Here is an 18,503-nt window from a genome sequence, read left to right on the forward strand (position 1 = left end):
TGTGATTTGTTTTTTAAGAAAAGTTAATTGAAGACTATCAGTATAGTCAAAAAGCTGTTCCCTTGTCATCTGCTAATTAAAGTTTTTATCCAGTTTCCACTGTTGCTGAAGAACTAATATAACAATGAGGAGGTCTGGTTAGGCAATAGGAACTGTTTGCACATATATGCTTCAGCTATGTCATGCATCAAATGTAAATGTCCCATTTCCAATCAAATGTTATTCACCAAGTAACAGAACAGTTTAGAAAGCTTTTTAAAAGCAATCTCAAATGCTCAGTAATGACATTATTAACCAAATGGCCCTGTATATATGTTAGAAAGCAAAATGTATCATATTACTTAATGGATCACGGTTTAATGGCTTGCTTAAAAACCTAGCTGTTTTCTATACCTCTGATGGGTGTTTTCCTTTTTTCCTTTCTGTATTCCTTTCCTTTTTTCTTTTTGTATATCAAAGTAAATAAAAATGCAAACAGTAATATCATTCATTGCCAGCTGACTGAATTCTTGATAAATAGGAAAAAATTAAACACATACAATAAACTACAAAGCAACACAAGAGAATTTTGTATTGAAGACTTACGTTCTCTATAAGATCACAAATTATAGCATTGTTGAAGTATTCAATGTGAGTCCATTCAATACCCTATAAAAATAAAGTTGAAAAGCTGAGAAAAAGAATATGGCCAAAATAATTTTTGCCAGCGACACAAATATATAGGTTCCCCAACCACGCAAAGCTGTACCAAGTCCAGTAGAACTAGCATAACCAAAAGCTGACACTTAACCAACATATATGTAACACAAATTATTGGGTACCTGTAACTGCGTGGTTCTCCACTATTATGTTTATTTTATTCCTGGGCAATTCAAGACTCTGAAAAAGCATTAAGAATAACTTTGTATTTTATTCCCTGAGTATTCTTAAAGAATACCCTTGAGCTAATCTAAAAATAATTGCATGGGTACGTGTTCAGTCTGCTTCCCTTTCTTACAGATGGTACCAGCTCTCCAGACTGGAATGCATCACTTTTATGCAACACCCATCAAGGGAGATGGCATGATTTAAGTGTATGCTTCATGGTAGTAAGATGTTTATAGTTGGCAATACATAACTATACTTACACAGCCATGGAGGACTACTTCAGTCAAAGGTAGACAACCTGATGCTCTCCATATTTTCTGGATTATAAATCCAGACAGTTCAGTCAATGGACAGAGATTTTAAACATGTAGAGGGATACCTATGACTGCCTTACATGGTCTTCTCAATAGTTAATCATGTAGTAAGATTCTTTCAAACACAGGAAGAAGGCCAGCAATATCTGAGTTTTTTCGAAGACCCACTGCTAAAAACGTCTAAAGGTTTGCCTCAATTCAAGCATGTCTTAGTAAATTAAGTCTTGCCCTAAAATATTTCAGTTTTTCAAAGGCTAAGAAAACCACTGCTGCAAGTTAAGATTGTAAGGACATTTCAGTCTCTTTTTTCCTCATAAGCATTAGGTGGTCCTGGGACCTATTCTTCAATTTTAGATTATATGGAATTAAAGGGTTCACAACGAGAAGACCACTACTGTACTATCAATAGATAAACCTCTATTTTTATAAGTGGCAATGAAAATTATTTTAAAACTTCTGATACAGATTAAGGTGTCTATATCTCAAAAAAAAGAAGAGAGTTTTTGTTGTTGTTTGTACATCCTCTTTCCCAATCACAACTATTCTTTGGGAGCCTCAGCATTTTGTTAGATATGCAGAAATTGCTAATGCTGCTAAACCAAACTCAGTGTTCTTGAATAACTGCCAGATGTGTTTTCCATTCCATTCCGCAATCTGTGTCAATTTCCCATGCACTTAATTGAAATAGATCCAAATTCCTTCAGTGTAAAGCCTTGGGTCAATAAACACTTTGCACATCTTGGAGTGTTTTTAAGGAAATGACTGTTTTACCTCACAAACTCCTGAGATTTTTCTGCCTTTAATCTTCATTTTCAGGAGGACTGATGCTCAGTTTAAATGACACCATCAGAATAGATTACTGTTTGGTGGTAATAATTTTTTGTAACATATATGTCATCAATCAAGTCCTGTGCGATACAGAGCATCACCAAGACACATTTTGTACAATATCCTGATGTTCACATCTATGCTTCCAGTACAATCTCTTGCTTTGCTAATCCTTGGATCTCAACAACCTTTTGACCAACGCTTATAATTTTCATTTGTGCTCTTCCAATCATTTATTTTGTTTCAGAGCTAACACTTATGGTTCATTAACAGTTTGTCAGTATAATGGCATAGTTTCATACCTCACAAGACTATCACAACTAGCAAGGAACAACTCTTCCAAAAGTTAACAAAGGCAAATAGAAGAACCTACTCATGGCAGGACTGAAAAGTAAGAACAGTTACACAGGAAACAAATATTACCTCTCGTATATATTCTTCTTGCTCCTCCTTTAAAGTAAGCTCAATGAAGATCTGCTGCAGTTTCTCATTACAGTAGTTAATAATAAACTGTTCAAAACTGTTATCCTACCCAATAAAAGAAAAAAATGTGTCATTAATCACACTTGGAAAACTTATAAATCAAAAGGTTTATAGCCTGCCAGCCAATTTTATAATTTACTATCTCGTGAACTTAGAGCATATTAATATATTCTATGCATAGCCTGATGGACTTTAGTCATACATAGAATCACTTTCTTTTTGGTTCTGGTAACACACCAAGTGAAGATTTAGGCTTATTTTACTTGTCTCAAGAAAGCAATTTCTCTTAAGACCAGCACAAGTAACTCACTGAAAAATAAGCAAAATACACATTGTGTGTCATAATAAATAAATAAACTGCAGATATTATTTTAATTTATATAGCTGCCCATCTCAAATACATGACTGTGGGTGGCTTCATAGCAATTAAAACCATATAAAACAAAAATACGAGAACCATATATAAAAACAATATAAAAAAGCACACAAGAGTCAGTAGCTGAGCTATAACAAGAACCTCCAATGACAATCAACACTGTACAGGTCCCACTGCACACCCAGATCCAACGGCGCCCAATGGCAAAACCAAGCCTTTAAGGTCTTACGAAAAGCCAGTAGAATCTTTTTATTATTAATGCAAAAAGTTGCTATTGCTCCAGATAGCAGCTATGGCCATGTCAGTTCAATTGTTAACATGGTCCATAGATAGTAATTTTCAAACTTTCTAAATTAGAAGCGCAGTTGGAAGAATTGTCACAGAAAAAGAAAACTGAAGCATACGTTTATCTTCCAAAGTAGATGGATAGATCTGAAAAATACTGATCCCTGCTCCGCTCAACCAACAACAACTGAAAGGGTTAGGGCACCAGTACATTTTAAATTGCATATCAGCTCCTATTACACTCAAATTTATAAAGCTATAGGCATGAGTATGACTAGCAAGTAAGCTTTTACAATGATTTATTTCTTATGTTTTTGCTGTTCCTGGTTAGTCCAATAAAGAAATTTGAGCCTTAAAAATTACTAACAGGTACTCTTCAATTATTCTCACAATAGTACCACACTATCTGAACTGTTGTTATTCATATCATGCATGAACCTCATATTGTCTCTCCTAATATTACTACTCATCCTTACCCTTGCTGAATAGCAGTAGGTGAATATTGAACTAAGTAAAGCTCAGCAGAATCATTTTGAATTCATTATTGTTATTTCTATCTATTCTATTTACCTATACTGCCCAACAAATAAAGTATCATATACATTTTAAGTATCATAGGATTTTTCCACTGCTTTTATTTAAGCATAAAAGGGATGAGACGTATATTGAATGAGAATCATACAGCTCTGCAACTCTAAATAGATAAGTTTGAATGCAAGGTACCACCAATGTTTTTAAAAAAGGAACACGAAAGCATTCATATAACAGCAATGAAATAAAACTAATTACCTCTAACACGAGAAACTTACAGTGAATCTAATTAACTTGACATCATCCTACAGAGAATGGCAAGGTACATTGTTGCTTCAAGCTAAGTATATCCTTAATTTTAAGAAAAAACTACAGATAGTCCTTAGGTTACAACAGCAATTGGGACCAGAATTTCCATTGTTAAGTGATATTGTTGTAAAGTTGACATTTCTTATTTAATTCCTTGTCTTATTCAAGATTTTTAAAAGAAAAAAAAAAAACAGTAAATTTGCTAGCATTCTATAATCATGCTAACATGCTATTAAAAACAGAGCATCTTACAACTTATTTAAACATATAGGTAGTCCTTGCTTAGCGACCAAGTAGTTACAATGGCACAGAACAAGGAGACTTATGACTGGTCCTCAAATTTGCGGCTGTTGCAGTGTCCCCATGGACACTATTTGCAACCTTCATTGCCAGCTTCCAGCAAGCAAAGTCAATGGGGAAGCCAGCAGGAAGTTGCAAGTTGCAGTCACATGATGTCGCACTTAACAGCCATGCGTGATTCGCTTAATGACTGCCAGAACTGCCGTTGTAAGTTGGCATGGTCATGTGATTTTTTGCTTTATGACTGCATCACTTAGCGAAGGAGTTGCCAGTCCCAATTATAGTCGTTAATTGAGGATTACCTGCATTTAAATAATCAATCCAGCATACATGATATTTTAAGAACAGAGAGTTTTTCTTTCACTGAATTTTTTAAATCTTAAACTATATTTCAAAGTCTTGTTGATTCACTCTAAATAAAACCATTTATTTAAAAAAGCAATACTCTATACGTTCATAACTCTAGATTTCCATAACATTGATATTACAAATGCCCCAGGTTTATAACAGTCATTTTAATTGCACATCTAATCATGTAAAGCATGAATGTAATAACTATGTTAAACGTAGGTATGCTAATAGAAGAATCATATTGCATATTGATCTGTATTTAGCATGTTCTCAATAACTAGCTTAGTTTTGTCCTTGTATGCAGTAAGCCTTGTAAAACAAATATAATCTGTTTTGAATACACAGATTATACAATTCTTTCACCCTTATTTGTTCAAAGTTTTACCCAGGAGTGGCTTCTAAGCAAACATGATTCATGCAACAGATATCTAAACCTATCTGAGGAGTTATTGAACAGACTGAGAGATTCTTCAATTACAAAATTAAATAATTTGCCAACTAATTACTCTGTGTGTTTCAAAATGTCTTGGCAATAATCTCTCCCCCCCCCCCACAAAAAAGCAACTAGGACCAAAGGAACATGGCTTATAATATAAACTAGCTTCAATATATGCCTTACGTCCACAGTATTTACTGCCAGTTCAAGATTTTTTTTTTACACAAACAAAATTACTAACAGCATCAAGTAAAAACATTTTTGCTTGCCAAAGTTTTCTAATTTAATCTGAATGTATATCTGGCCAATGTTTAGTGTGCTTGATCCCAGATAGTTTAACCAGCTACCTTTATTGAGACTTTTCCCCCTATGTCAGTGTTGTCCAAACTTGGCCACTTTAAGATGAGTGGACTTCAACTCCCATGGCGGGCGGGGTAATTCTGGTAGTTGAAGACCACTCATCTTAAAGTGGCCAAGTTTGGACAACACTGCCCTATGTTAATTGTTGACCTATTATATGCTGATTTCAAAACCTTTTTAAAGATGCAGGGTACAAATAATACATTACTGTATATTTTGCTAAAAAATTACAATTTGAAGAAAATACCTCAAAAATTTCAAAGCCGTAGATGTCCAAAACCCCCATTACTTTCTTCCTTACTTTGGACTGTGCCTGTAGAAAAAGTTATATGATTAATAGATGGCAGTAACATAGATAGATAGACAGACAGACAGACAGATAGATCAAGAGTACTGTAAATTAAAAATACCATCATATTACATACATATTGTTTACATTAATATGCCAGAACCAGATGACCATTCAGTTTAACTATAGTTATTTACTGAAATGTTACTGTATTTCAATGGACAATACCTTAATGCTTTCATTGATCCTGGTAACAAGCCAACAAAACAGTCTGCTGTAAAGATTCTTTGCCAGAGCATCCCGAGCATAGTAAGCCTAATTAAAATTAAAATTAATTAAAATTTTAAAAAACAAAGATTTAAGATTGACCAAAATATTTTCTGGTGTTGGCACAACATAAGGTGACAATAAATCAATGCCCACTCATGGTCTGCAGGTGTGCTTTAGAGAAATAACTTAATTTTCCATTAAAGGCCTACGTCCAATGTTATTTGGGGAGGATTCTCCCCAGTTCGATTCCTGCATGTCCCTGATGTTTCTCCCACATCTCCTCTGTAAATTCTCCAACCTTTGAAAAACCTTGGGTATGCGTGGGTAATGGGGAATTAAGGAAAGAATTCATTCTGTTGAATGATGCCATTTTGTCAGCAGAGACACTGGATATCACTCAAAATATATTTTAACTTCATTATTCACAAGCCAACCTAGCTTCGCAAGATTTCTGTATCATGAATACAGCTCTGGCCCAATTTTCCACATAGCCATGTGCTATGAGACAAAATATATGTTTTGCAGAGACAGAATCCCAAGTTCTAGTGCAAAACGCTAATCAGTTGCCCATTCACACATGGAGTCAGCGTCGTGAAAGGCATTCCTAAGTGTTGTGAATCACACTCAATGGACTGTGTCAGAATAATGCAATTACTCATGACAATAGCTGATCTGTCCCAACGATACATTTGTGTCTGCTATAGCACAGGACTACACAACACAAAAACTTAGAAATAATACTAAGCACACAAATGACTGGAGTGGGTGAGGGTTAAAAAAAATATAGAATTCATTAAAAAACGGTTGAGGAGTAAATTCTGCGATAACAATTAAAGGTTTACCACACCGGAGTTGCCTCTTCATATTTCCAATATTAAAATAATGAGAGAAAAAATTAGAAATTCTTTAAAGAATACTGGCTTTAGTCTTTTTGCAGCACCTGCTACTGAAGGGGGGGGGGAACCCCACTACTGTAATCATCTGGTATTACCTGAGCCACATTTAAAGTTGTAGATACTTTCTCCTGCTTGGCTTCAACAGTGCGGAAGCTAAAAGCCCTTTCCAGAACTGACTGATCAATGCCTGTCAACTCGCATATTTCTTTAAGTTCTGTGGAAAAAAAGGACCATAACTTGAAGTATACACAGTCTGATGTGAGTTTCATTATATTTTCAAGAGAAACATATTTATTTATTTGAAAGTACTTTCTTCTAGTAACTGACTAGGTGAAACACTGAAAGGAGACTAAACAGCTGCACCTGCTGTATTCATCATTTCCTTATTTTGAATCTGCAAATAACTACAAAGAAATAGTAAGTATGCATTCAAATTTGCAGAATAATGCCGTATTTCACTTTCTACCATGTAGAGGGTGTGTCACCTTCTGTTTACTTAGTGATTCACTGAAACATACAATTTGACTGGGGGTGCTTGACTTTTGCACACAAGTTAGCTTTTACTGATTTCCTTTCTAAAACGTATTTTTAAATATCTGCTATGTCATCTAAAATTATCTATAGCTTTCTTAATATAAAAACTGCCTAGTTTAGCTGGTTTCCACCTACCAAGGAAACTGTTTTACCCAAGGATGGAAATACTTCTGAATAAAAATTGAATGCTATATTTTTAACAAAGCATGCTAAATTACTGTTGCTTCATCCCAGCAGTTCTAGATAGAGAACTACATGCAACCTAAAACCTCAAAGGATCTGAAAGAGTCTAATCTGAATGTTTTCAATTCCATCCCTTATTCCATTTTAAGACTATGATTAAATCCAAACTCCATGACTGCAACATCATCCCGCTTTTCTCCTTTTGTCCAGTCTGCTTTTGCTTCATTCTTGGGTGCACAGACTGCGGCACCTCAAGGCTTCTGTATGGCTTCCAATATCAGCTACTGATACTGTACTTCACTAAACATGTTAATATTAAATCAGTAATTTTAAGACTGGATAAGGTGGAAAAAGGTCGATGAGGGGTAAGAAAAAATGGTTTTTATTTTGGCCATGCTTATCTTCTACGGACCAAATACAACCTAGAAGACCAAATCTTTCCAATGACAGTTTTATGACAGTTGGACATAAGATTTTAAATCTTGTCTGATGAAGAGTTCTGAAGAATTCCAAGCTGACAGAAAAATACCTAGTAAACATACTATAATAAGGATTCTGAAATAAAGATTCTGTCATCTACCTTGAAATGAGGAGATTTAGAAACAAGCCAAAAAAAAAAAAAAAGCAATACATCAATGGAGAGTAGATAAATGTTACTCAATTAAACTACTATCTGAATTACCATTTTTATCTTTGATTTTACTTTCATCTAATCCATTCACACGAGATTCTGGTTTAAATTCAATGTTTCCCAGTTTTAAGACGGCAGCAACAACTTCAAAAACTGACTGTGTCTCATGGTCCATAAATCCCACGATCTGCATTGCATTCTAGAAGATGGAAATCACATTTTTTATTTATTACAAATCAAATCAAATCTGTATTATGGTCAAAGACCAGTATATTTATTTATTATATTTTCATCCTTTCCTTCCTCCTGCTATTTTTCTCCCACTACACCCAATTTATTTTATTTTCAAAGCCAACTAAGTAGTATTTATTTATTTACTTACATGTCTATATCACTTCCATTAATAAAAACATATACTGAAACGTTTTATAAGAACAGTACAAAATAAAAGCAACAAGATAAACATTAAAGCAGAAACAGAAAGTAAAAGCAATGATAAGAAAGTTAAAATTCATGGCAGTATTAACACATTATAAAAAGGTCTTGGGGTATTAACAATGCCTTTGCCAGGCATTGAAAAGACAATAAGGATGGCGCTAGGTACACCTTACTGGACAGAGTATACCAAAACCAGCGGGGTACCACTGAAAAGCCCTGCTTCCAGGTAGTCCCTCAAAGCACTTGAGCATGGGAAGGCAAGTGGAACAGGGTTTAGGGGATAAATAGGAACATAAGGGAAGAGGTATATGGATTACAGAAGCTTTTAAAATTCAGACAAGATTTTATCAGAAAGCTAAGATTCAAATGTACATCTCTCAGTTGGCCCAAACAGCTCTTAGCAGTCATATTACAGTCACACTAGAACCTTAATTAACCTACAGGTGTTACTAGAAATGATTTTTAATTCACAGTTAAATTTTTTAATTACTGTTTGTTTATTTTTTCAAATATGTAAATATATTTATAAGTACAGATCCCCTCTATATTCAATAAAACAACATAGCAACACATTTCAACACAAAAATCATTAAGAACAACCAAGCATTCCTAAGTCGAATACATTTAATACAGTCTCATAACGCTTTTAGCTAATGTTGCTTTCATTTAACATTAAATATATGAAAGTAAGGAGATTTAAAAATGCAGTGTCCCCAACTGATTTCCATTCTCATGGTTTTATGTTCCTGACCCATGGCATTTTAACATTAAGTCTAGTAAGAGGGAGATTATTTATTCTGACTGGCTAGAAAACAGTCTTAAGAAATGCTGTAAAAATAAAGGAGGTTGATAGAATCAGAGGTGGAAGGAATCCTGGAGGTCATATATGTTAATCACTGGTCAACGCAAAAGAGCATGCCATATCAGTTCCACCTGCAGTACTTAAATCTGCTTGAAAATTTTATAATTTTATTTTATAACAGATCTCATCATTAGCTGGAAGTCCAAACTGAGGCTGAACCAATACTAAATATAGCAAAAGAATAGGAATTCTTACCCTCACTGTCCTGAAGTTTGCAGCATCATCTACTCCATTTACTTTTGCAGAGCCTAGACTCAAATAGTTATATCTATTGAAGTCCCGCTCCAGCTTAAGTTTTTCTGTTAAAATGAAAATACATCTTTTTACTAGCAAATCCACATTACTGCTCTTATTTAGCAGCAATAACAGTAGTCATTTTTCTATATATGGATTTAAATAAAAAGTGCACACAATACTGAAATTAGTTGTGCCAGCTTAAAGTAACTTATCTAATTCCATATGCAGTGGTAATTTCAATAAATATTCTCCAAAATTGTACTTACTGAGCAAATCGTCTGATCCTCCAGACAGAATTTGATAGAAAATATGAAAATTTCTTTCACCTCTGGGCTGTTTAACAACACGGGATTTTTCCAGGAGATCTAAAATTATATTAAAATAATTATTTATCCTTTATATAGTCTCTTTTTTTAAAAAAAATCATTTACAATTCTAGTAGAACATTCAGAGAAGCAAAATGTACACTAACTTTTAATATCTAATTAATATAATGGATATTTTGGTTGTATACGTTATGTCCTGCCTTTCTCTAAGAAACACATGAAAAAGTTCCTCTTTCCACTGCTACATACTCACAGCATTCTTGCGAACTAGGTTAGGAGGATAGTGACTGACTAAAGTCACTCTAGAGAACTTCATGACACAGCAGGGAAATTTAATTTACATCTTCCTAATTTAACTTGGCATTCTCAACCAGACTTTCCCATTCATAGCTAAAAATTATGGATGTTAGTCAAACATATCCAGAAGATACCAGATTAGAAGACTGCTTTAACCATTACATTACTTTCACCTTTCTATGCATGAATTCATCTATCCGTTAAATAAATCTTCAATTAAACAAGACACTCAGCTATAAAATGGGGAATGCTTGTGTGCTGAGGAAGCCTAAAATCAAAATGAATCTCTACATATTCCACTCTGGCACAAGATAACTCAAATTAATATTAAGACATAAACAACAATGGGTGTAATAGAATTACAGAATCACATCATCCATAGAATCATACAATTGCACCAAAAGAGAGCTCATTAATGACTCCAAATCAGCCTGGAGGAGAGTGGAATACAACAGGGCTCTGTCCTGGGCTCTGTACTGCTCATCAGTTTATCAATTACTTGGAAGAGGGAGTTGAGGGGATACTTATAAAGTTTGCAAATGGCAGAAAGCTGGGAAGGATGGCTAATACATTAAACGAAAGAAAGAAATTTCAAAAAGGTTTGAGCAGTGGGCTAAAATCAATAGGATGGAATTTAACAGAGAGAAATGTAAAGTTCTGCATCTGGGTAGGAAAAATGCCAGGTATAAGGATGAAACAGGGTATGATGCAGCTGATAAAAAGGCAAATGCTATCTCAATGTGCATTTAAGAACCATAAAGTCCAGAAAACAGCAAGTAATTGTTCTACTCTACTCTGATCTAGTTAGACCACATTTGAAGTACTTGTCCAGTTCTGGGCACCACAGTTCAAAAAAGGCAGTGACAAACTGGAGGAATTTCAGAGGAAGGCTATCCAGTTGGTGAAGGGTTTGATAGCCAAGCCCATGAGAAATGGTTAAAAAATCTGGGTATGTTTAGTATATAAAAAAGACAACTAGGGGGAGAGGGTAGGACCAGAATAAGTGGGTTAAAACTACAAGAGGGATTGAGCTATGCATCAAGATGAGCTTCCTGACTACTCAACCTGTCAGGCTGCCAAATGATATGGCAAATTCTGCTCTACACTCTAAACTGAATGTCCAAAGTGGTCTCATGAATCCTGCACTGAGTAATAGTACCTCTACGGACCCTTTCAGCTCTATGATTCTAAGGAGAGATAACTACTCTAATAAGGCCCACATTCTCTATAAACATCAGCACTGTGAATAAATATACAGTGATCGAAGCCTGTTCCAAGCATTTCTATGGCATTATTCTATTTCACAATAGAATTTGTCAGAATATGGTTCATTTTCATTTAAAGAATTACCTTAGATTATTTGGGAAACTCTTCAAGTTTAGCACTAAAATTAATGCAGCAACATGTTCTCCATTGACACAAATAAGCTTAGCGATGTACAAATCAATATACCATTTGTGTCTTTATCCATTCTTTTAAATTTAGATTTACTAAAAAAAAAATTACCCTCACAATTAACATATTGCACAATGAATATAAGTTGTCTCCATCAAGCTAGTGCTTTGTGTTATGCTTTACCAACATTCAGAACAAACAGAAGAACAATGAAGTGTATTAATATTTCAGTAAGTTACCAGCAGTGTTTTGTCTCCATGTTACCTGCTACAATTAGCAAAGCATACACAAGCCTTTCTACAAAGGACACTCAGAATGAAACCAACTCTTTGTTCTACAGAGCAAAACAAGCAGGACATTCAAAAGACACTATCTGGCAACTTAAAATTAAATGAAGACACTTTCAGATTGTGCATTCACGTGTGAAGACATGACTTAAGATATTCTTCCTCAAGCAACACATTTTAAACCTTTGAATTCACTAGCCAAAACACTGTGCAACATTCGAGAATAGCATTATACTTTTTATAGTGCATTTTGACTAAGTATTTTATATGTATGTGTGTGGGTGTGTGTACACACCCCCACCCACACATCCTAGAAAGGAAATTATAAAAAAGGTTGGAAACACCATTTTGAGAAATGCATGCAAATGCACATCAACACACACATATACACAACATGAACTGTGACCTAATTATTTTATAGAATTACCACCATCTCTATCTTTACTAAAAGAAAGATGTCTAAACTTATTTTTAGGTGATCCTCTCATTTCCACATCAAGACACATAAAGTAAACACATTAACAATGTGTAATACAATAATTATGCACAATAAGTATAATAGCCCTCTCACAGCTGTGGCTGGCAGCTTGCTTTTCCACAGAGCTCATTCTGCAGTAAGTTTCATATACTGTAGGTAGAGCACATAAATTCAGTACCATTCAGGTTACAGCTATTCCAGCACCTCACCACCATCCACATTTTGCCACTGTCTGCTAGTCCATATCCTGAGGCTTCAGAAAGGGGAAAGTAGCAGTCACAGCAGCGAATATAATCAGTCATAGTTCCTAGCAAAATTGTTATTTCTGTGGTTTAAAAAAATACGCTTTTTGTGACTTACACACCCTATAAAACCAAGTAATGACTTCCATGTATCTTGCAGCATGCCAAAACACTCGTCAAACAGATAAGCAGTAATGGAGTGGGTGGAGAATAGCTATGGATCTTTACTTTGCTTGCCTGAGTATTTTATTTAGAACTAACTTGACAATTAGGTGCTTTCTCAACAAACATTTAGAAAAAGCTTGTTCTCTCTAGGCTTGTAATCGCATCAGTGATGTGTTGAAGGTATTATATAACATGCACTTTAGCATCCATCCCCCAGAATTGCTGATCCCAAGTCAAGACAGTGAGCTGTTTAGAGATTCTGTCCTATTCCAACAGATGAAAAAAGGGCTTTCCCCTTGGAGAGGGATAACTGCTACATAAAAAATGTTACAAGGCTAAGAGTTTAGGGCTTTTTTAAAAAAAATACTAGATTGGGGCACCTGATCTGTGGCATGCACACTGTATATCCACAAGGGTTATTTTAGCTTCTAAGCTAGAGGACAATCTTTGAGGAGAAATGTTATTTACAAAGACAGTGTCTTTTGGGTGGAAGGGATCAACTCACTGTTCAGTTTGGGAACTTATTTTCAAACATCTCTGACACATGACTGTTCAGTCCATGAAAACCTCCAGTGAAGGCAATCCCATTGCTTCAACTGGAAATTGATTCCACTATCAAGCTGCTCTTACTGTTACAAAGATATTTTCCCCCAGCCTATTCTTATCTCCTGTTCTCTATGATGACAAAGAACCAGTCTTAGCATTCTTCTATGTGACACCCTTTCCAACAGTTGACAAGTATTATCACATCCCTCCTCAGTCTTTGATCTCAAGGCAAAATATTCCAGTCTCAAAGAAGTTTCTATCCCCTTAAATGTCTATGCTGCCCTTCTCTGAATCTTTTCCAGTTCATCTGAATCCTTTCTTAAATGGGATGCCCAGAACTAGCCACAATACTTGAAGTGGGATGTGACCAATGTAAAATAAAGTAAAAATATTACTTGCTATGATTTAGAAAGTTTTTGTTAATGCAGGCTCAAAGTGCATTTGGCTTTTTGGCAGTCATATCACACTATTGACTAATATTCACTTGATAATCAACTGTTATTGCAAGACTTCTTTTTCCACAATGACAATTACAAAACCAGGTACCTCCCATTCCATACTTGTGCAGTTTTTAAGCTGTGTTTATTACATGCATAACTTTGTACTTAACTCTGTTAAGCTACTCTCAGCCCATTTTTCTGTCCCATCAAGATCATTCTGAATTCTGTTTTAGTCTTTTAGGGAACTATCTCACTCAACTGCATCATCTGCAAATCTTGTCATTCCCTTAACCTCTTCATATAAGTCATATAAAAATGCTGAGGAATACAAAGACCAGGACTTAACTTGTAGCAACGTACTTGATACTCCCCTCCAGTCTGTTGAGGAACTGTCAATGAGTGCTCTACATATTTTGAGGCAGCTACGTATCCACTCTTCTCATGCCATCCAGTCCACTCTTAAATACCTTGCCACTCAGAATGCCATGGAGTACTGTGTCAAAAGCTTTGCTAAAATCAATATATATCATGTCTACAGCATTCCCCCAACTTACCAAGTTGTCCAATAAAAAAATGAGAGTATAGTAGTTTGACAATCCCTTGGTGAGTTCTGGTAATTACAACATTATCTTCAGGATTCTTTGAAACAACTTTATGATCTGCACTTCCCAGACACAGATATCTGGCAGACTGGTCTGTAGTTCCTTGAATTCTCCTTTGCTTTCTTTTTTAGAGACAACATTTGCTTTGCTCTAATCCACTCCATGCTGATTGGGAAATTCTAGGAGCTGAAGTCCACACATCTGAAAATTGCCAGGGTTGAGAAATACTGCTCTAGTCAAATGACATTTCACCTATTCTCCAGGATTTCTCAAGGATAATATATAAATGTTCACCTAATTTATCTGCCTCTGCTGGCTTTAATTTATTCAAAGGAAATTGACAGAAACAAGATCAGGGACTATACGGTCTCAAATTCCAATCTTGCCCTTTCATCCTGTTCTTCATGGTTGTCTGATGGAATCTCTCTTCTCAATGAAGAGTGAGCCAAAGTAAGAGCTGAGTAGATCTGCTTTTTCTGAATTACATTAGCCTTGTGCTTCACTGAAAAAAATGGTATACTGATTTTTCTCTCTTTTTAGTTTCAGCGTATCTGAAGAAGCATTTTTCTTATTCTTTGCTAACCTCCCTTCATTCTGAACATTAGTGTTGTTGTTTTTTGCACTAAATTCACAATTTTGGACTTTTACATATATTCTTCCATATATTTTTCCTTGACGATCTGTCCCTTTTTCTACCTCCTTTATGTTTGTTTTCAGATTATCAAAAAAATTTTTTTGTGAATACTCATATTTGTTTCTTCTCGTACATTCACTTTTCCCCCTCACTGGAACATTTGTGGTTACGCTTTTAGTATTCACATTTTCAGGAATTCCTATCCATCTTGAGAGGGGTTCCTTTTTTCTGCCATGGACCTTACCAATTATTGCTGTGAATTTATGAAATCTGCTCTTTTGAAGTCCAAGATACATAATTGTCTATTAGCTTTAGTTTTCCTTAAGAACTCCAACATAACACAAATACTTTTCCCTAATGTTCCTACTACTTATGTAAACGCTGCTAAATACAGCACTCTGCTTTCCATCACAGGAGAGAATTTTGAAAGTATTTATGTGCACAGAAAGTATGCACTTAAGGATACCAGAAGGATCAGTTTTAAACATGTCCCTAACTCAGTGATAAGAATTGAGAAGGAAATGTCCTCTCTCAAAAAATTAAACAGAAGCTGCAGAACTAAAACAGTCTTGGCAATAGCCATGATTCTGTTGTCATGTATGACAAGCCTTCCTTTCTCTACACCCAATTGTCCCTTAATGTGACCCTCTGTGTCCATCATCCACTACCAGTCTTCCTAGTGATCTCCTCTCATATGGCTACACTATGCAAAGAAACGCTGCCACAGCGTTTTTGTTTCACGTGACTTTCCAATCTACTTGCCAGACAAGCAAAAGGCAGGAGGAAAAGGCCCATATGACCGGCCCTAAACCTTTGGCTAGGAACGCCCTCATGAATGAATCGACATTGCATTACAGCATGAAAAATTGGCTCCTAATGACCTTTGGGAATGCCAAAAACCCAGAGACCTGGGACTTAAAATATTGTACCGAGAAGCCTGCAACACCCCCTTTCCACTCTCATCCCACACAGGGTTATGTGAGGGTAAAAGGTACTTTAGTAGGTATTAAAACAAAGATAACGTATTGATTTGTGCCGGCATGCTTGGAAGTTTACATTATATACTCAAAGGTTGGGCTGACAAGAATAGTTTGTGTGCTTGATATTATTTTACTTTTACTTAAATAACTGGACACGGACGCAGTAAAGTTAGTGCACCAGATGCATCACTGACCCGTCCCCTAAGACTGTATTTATTGTTTCATTATTCCATCGAGACCTGTGTGTTATCGTTACAAAGTTTCGTTTGCATAATCAGGGTGTATTATTTCATGTCATGACCCCATCCCAGTTCATATGTGTGCATTTGCTTCTGTTTGCCCTCATCTGTTTTTGCTGGCAACAAAGAAAAGAAAATGGGGGGTGGGGGGTGGTTATAAATACGACAGTGCACAATAAATACCAACATTAAGTGGATAAGTTGTCTCCAGATTGATGCATCCTACTTCTAGTAGTTTATTCAACAGACTTGCTTTCTGGCCATTCTATATACTGTTCACTCACATGCCTCCCAAGACTTTGATGCAAACCATTTCCTGAACTATTGTTTGCCGTTAAAATAGTCTTAGATTCTTTTCAGAGCGGTTTTGTTGTTAAGCGGGGGGGGGGGGGGATTAAACAACTGTTTCCCAAAGTGAACATTCCCAGCGTTGCTTTCAGAGAAAATTTCCAGAAAGTAGTTAGGAGTAGGAAACTAGATAATTACTAGATCAAGCGACTGCAATGCATATGCTTATTTGAAACAAAGATTAGATTAGGCCTATTTGGTGAGCCCCTAAATGCGTCACCCTGAGAAAATAAGAAAGGAAACAAGCAAAAATGTTTGCTCGCAAGGTATAAAAAGATGTGCTGCAGTAAGGAAGCTAAAATGTGCTCCCATACGAACATACACCATTTTTTTTTCGGTCACCAGGTGAAGGTCTGTGGCACTGTTACTATGTCACTTTAACCCTATAGATACCTGATGGAAAAATCTTAATTTGAATTCTACAACCAGTATAAGGCACAAAGTTAGGGTTTTTGACTGCCTTTGATTTGTCATTAATTACAAGCAGTTTAATTTACAACTCAGTGGGGCACTTATAGAGTTACGGGTGTATTTTATCACACATAAGTGTCTGATATTACCTTATACTTTCCTTACTATTTAATTTATTACTGTTTAACAAAAATGCCACATCTACAAACGTTTGGTAAATGAGTTGTGCCATGAGAAGTCTCTTTTAGGTCCTCTACCCTATTTTTGACAGTTCAACTGTCTTTATTTTCAAATGTAGTACAAATTAAATTCATATTTGGAAAAAAAGAATGAAGGTGCATCACAAGCAAAAAATAAACACCAGTTCCATGATATATTCTAACAATCCAGGAACAGCTATTTTTAACTACTTCCTTTTCTTCCATTGTACAGGAAAGACCATCCCAGCCAACCAGCCTTTTTGTGTGTGCAGGCAACTGAGTTGAAAGTTAAATACAAATGTGCAGTCTGACAAACCACAGACTTCCTTTCATGGTTGTGTCTGTCAACCCAAAGGGCTACTAAGGGGGAAAAAAAAAACTGAGAATAGATGAATTCTGCCCATAAAAAAAAAAAAAATGCTCCCTTTTCTGCAGAAAATTTGAAAAACAGAGAATTGTACTGAATAGACTTAATTAACCCTTCTAAGCAACCAACTGACTAGTTTGGTGTATTTAAAGCTTTTGAATTTACACTGTAGAAAAAATAATTACACACATACACACTTTTTATAATACCATTATAAAATGGGGTCTTTTCAAGACCTGATGAAGCTGGGGGAGAATTTTGTAAAGAGAAAACAAATTCTCTGTGAAAGAGCCAAAATATCTAAGCACCAAATAAATATACATTTTAATCAGAGCATCTTCCCACCAATCCAAGTTAGGGCACTAATAGGAAAAAGGCTGAAAAATTATTTATATTACTCATCACCTGGAAGTTTCTTGCCATGCTGTGAGATGTGAAGAAGGAAAATATTTTTCTTGACTTTTTAACCATGCAGAAAGGGGATAATGGCAAAGGAAAAGAAAAACATCTGTGGGGCATCTGGTCCAACATAACCCTCATGTATTTTTCAATGTTTTGAATAAAATGAAGTTCTGTGACAAAGATGCTATGCACAGAGGATTAAGAGATATGAACTAGCAAAAACCCTGCAGCACCCAAGAAGAATGGCACAGTAATTTGTTTCCTTTAAAAATGGAATTCAAATTTGGAGATCTTCACTATCATAAATGTGGCAGGTGTGGGTACTTTCACTTGGCCATGGATTTTGACCTCCAGGAAAGCAGCG

The 18,503-nt window shown here is 35.5% G+C and overlaps 1 protein-coding gene across 6 annotated transcripts in view; it reads right to left on the reverse strand.

The window, feature by feature from the left end:
• Window positions 1-18,503, reverse strand: part of MYO1B (myosin IB) — a 129,185-nt gene that overhangs the window by 33,888 nt on the left and 76,794 nt on the right. For all 6 annotated transcript variants that reach the window (XM_088135702.1, XM_025165067.2, XM_007420392.4 and 3 more), the window contains exons 8-15: window positions 10,047-10,145; window positions 9,739-9,842; window positions 8,295-8,442; window positions 6,991-7,109; window positions 5,958-6,044; window positions 5,688-5,753; window positions 2,433-2,537; window positions 586-648 (exon numbers count right to left, since the gene is read on the reverse strand). In XM_088135702.1, coding sequence (XP_087991828.1) covers window positions 586-648; window positions 2,433-2,537; window positions 5,688-5,753; window positions 5,958-6,044; window positions 6,991-7,109; window positions 8,295-8,442; window positions 9,739-9,842; window positions 10,047-10,145 — 791 coding nt within the window. The remainder of the gene's footprint in view (window positions 1-585; window positions 649-2,432; window positions 2,538-5,687; window positions 5,754-5,957; window positions 6,045-6,990; window positions 7,110-8,294; window positions 8,443-9,738; window positions 9,843-10,046; window positions 10,146-18,503) is intronic.

Source organism: Python bivittatus, unplaced genomic scaffold, assembly GCF_059951505.1.
Source record: "Python bivittatus isolate LINGU-HERP-01145 unplaced genomic scaffold, Pbiv_v1 ctg000200_np1212, whole genome shotgun sequence".
In the NCBI taxonomy this organism is placed as follows: Eukaryota; Metazoa; Chordata; class Lepidosauria; order Squamata; family Pythonidae; genus Python; species Python bivittatus.